Genomic DNA, 1,130 nt, shown 5'->3' with positions numbered 1-1,130 from the left:
CAGCGGAGCCCCAGCCAGCCCTTGGGGACTCGTCCCCCTTTTTAACTCCGAGGGGTGAGCAGGGCGGGAGCTGGAAGAACAAAGAGCAGCAATCTATGGAAAGACAAAAGGATTTGCCCTGGCTCAGCGAAGCAAGCGAAAGCAGATAAAAGGGGCTCTCTTTGGAAGCAGCAGCAGCTCTGGTTGGTATGTGGGAATCGCGAGCGGCCGGCTCTGGCCCAGCCAGCCTTCATGAATTATTAGGCTGCGTTTCTCCCCAGAGCCCACACTCGCTCGGGGCTTTTTCTTCCCCTCTTTGGAGTGCTGGGCTGGGTTACTGGCTTTTTTGTGTGTCCTTTCTGTCTTAAAAAAGAAGCCGAGTGAGGCTGGGAGCTGGCCCCCAGCAGCCCGGGCTGGGATGGATGGAGGTCTGGTGTGGAGCATCCACGGGTGAAAGAAGAGCCCTTTCCCTTTTCCTGAGCACCCAAGTCCTGTGGGGTCCTGCTGGTGGGCTCCCAGCTCCCAGCACCATCCTGAGCCCCCAAAACCTCCCACCAAGCCCAAAAACCTGTGGCTTGGGAAGCAAACGGCAGGAAGGGCTGGGTGGGAGGCGATGCCGGGAGCCCTTGCGTGCCTGCTCCCCTCTATCAAGATGTTAGCCTGCGGGCAGTAATCGGCCTGACTGCTCGCACAAAGCCCGGCTGGGCGATGGGGCTGGCTCCCCCCGCTTTGTCCCAGCCTAACAGGATCAGGCACGCTACTTGACTCGGGCATGGCCCGCTGCGCCGTGCGGGGCACGGGGGATGCTGCAGGCGGCCCCGGGAAGTAGTAAGGGATGAACTGGGGACTGATGCTGCTCCTCTGCATCCCTGTGCCCTGCTTTTGAGGGCACCCCTGGGACACACATGGGATGGAGTGGTGGTGGTGGTGGTACCACATGTGGGTTTTAGCATCCCCCATCACCCTGATGCCTCTCTCTCCCCAGGGGCCGTCCGGACATCCAGTGGAGCAACCTGGATCCTCTGCAGCTGATGGAGGAGCTGGGGCAATTCACGTCGCTGGAAGGCTTCAAAGAGCTGCTGGACAAGGCAGAGGTGGGGCAGGCTTACATGGAGAGGCCCTGCCTGGACCCCCAGGATGTCCAGTGGCCC

The 1,130-nt window shown here is 61.1% G+C and overlaps 1 protein-coding gene across 1 annotated transcript in view; it reads left to right on the top strand.

The window, feature by feature from the left end:
* Nucleotides 1–1,130, top strand: part of LOC104469393 (protein patched homolog 2-like) — a gene marked incomplete at both ends in the record, with an annotated part of 4,131 nt that overhangs the window by 1,657 nt on the left and 1,344 nt on the right. The window contains one exon of the mRNA XM_010083874.1: nucleotides 965–1,123. Coding sequence (XP_010082176.1) covers nucleotides 965–1,123 — 159 coding nt within the window. The remainder of the gene's footprint in view (nucleotides 1–964; nucleotides 1,124–1,130) is intronic.

Source organism: Pterocles gutturalis, unplaced genomic scaffold (genome assembly GCF_000699245.1).
Source record: "Pterocles gutturalis isolate BGI_N339 unplaced genomic scaffold, ASM69924v1 scaffold14310, whole genome shotgun sequence".
Lineage (NCBI taxonomy): Eukaryota > Metazoa > Chordata > Aves > Pterocliformes > Pteroclidae > Pterocles > Pterocles gutturalis.
Note: the sequence above shows the minus strand (reverse complement) of the source record. Positions and strands in the feature narration are given on the sequence as shown.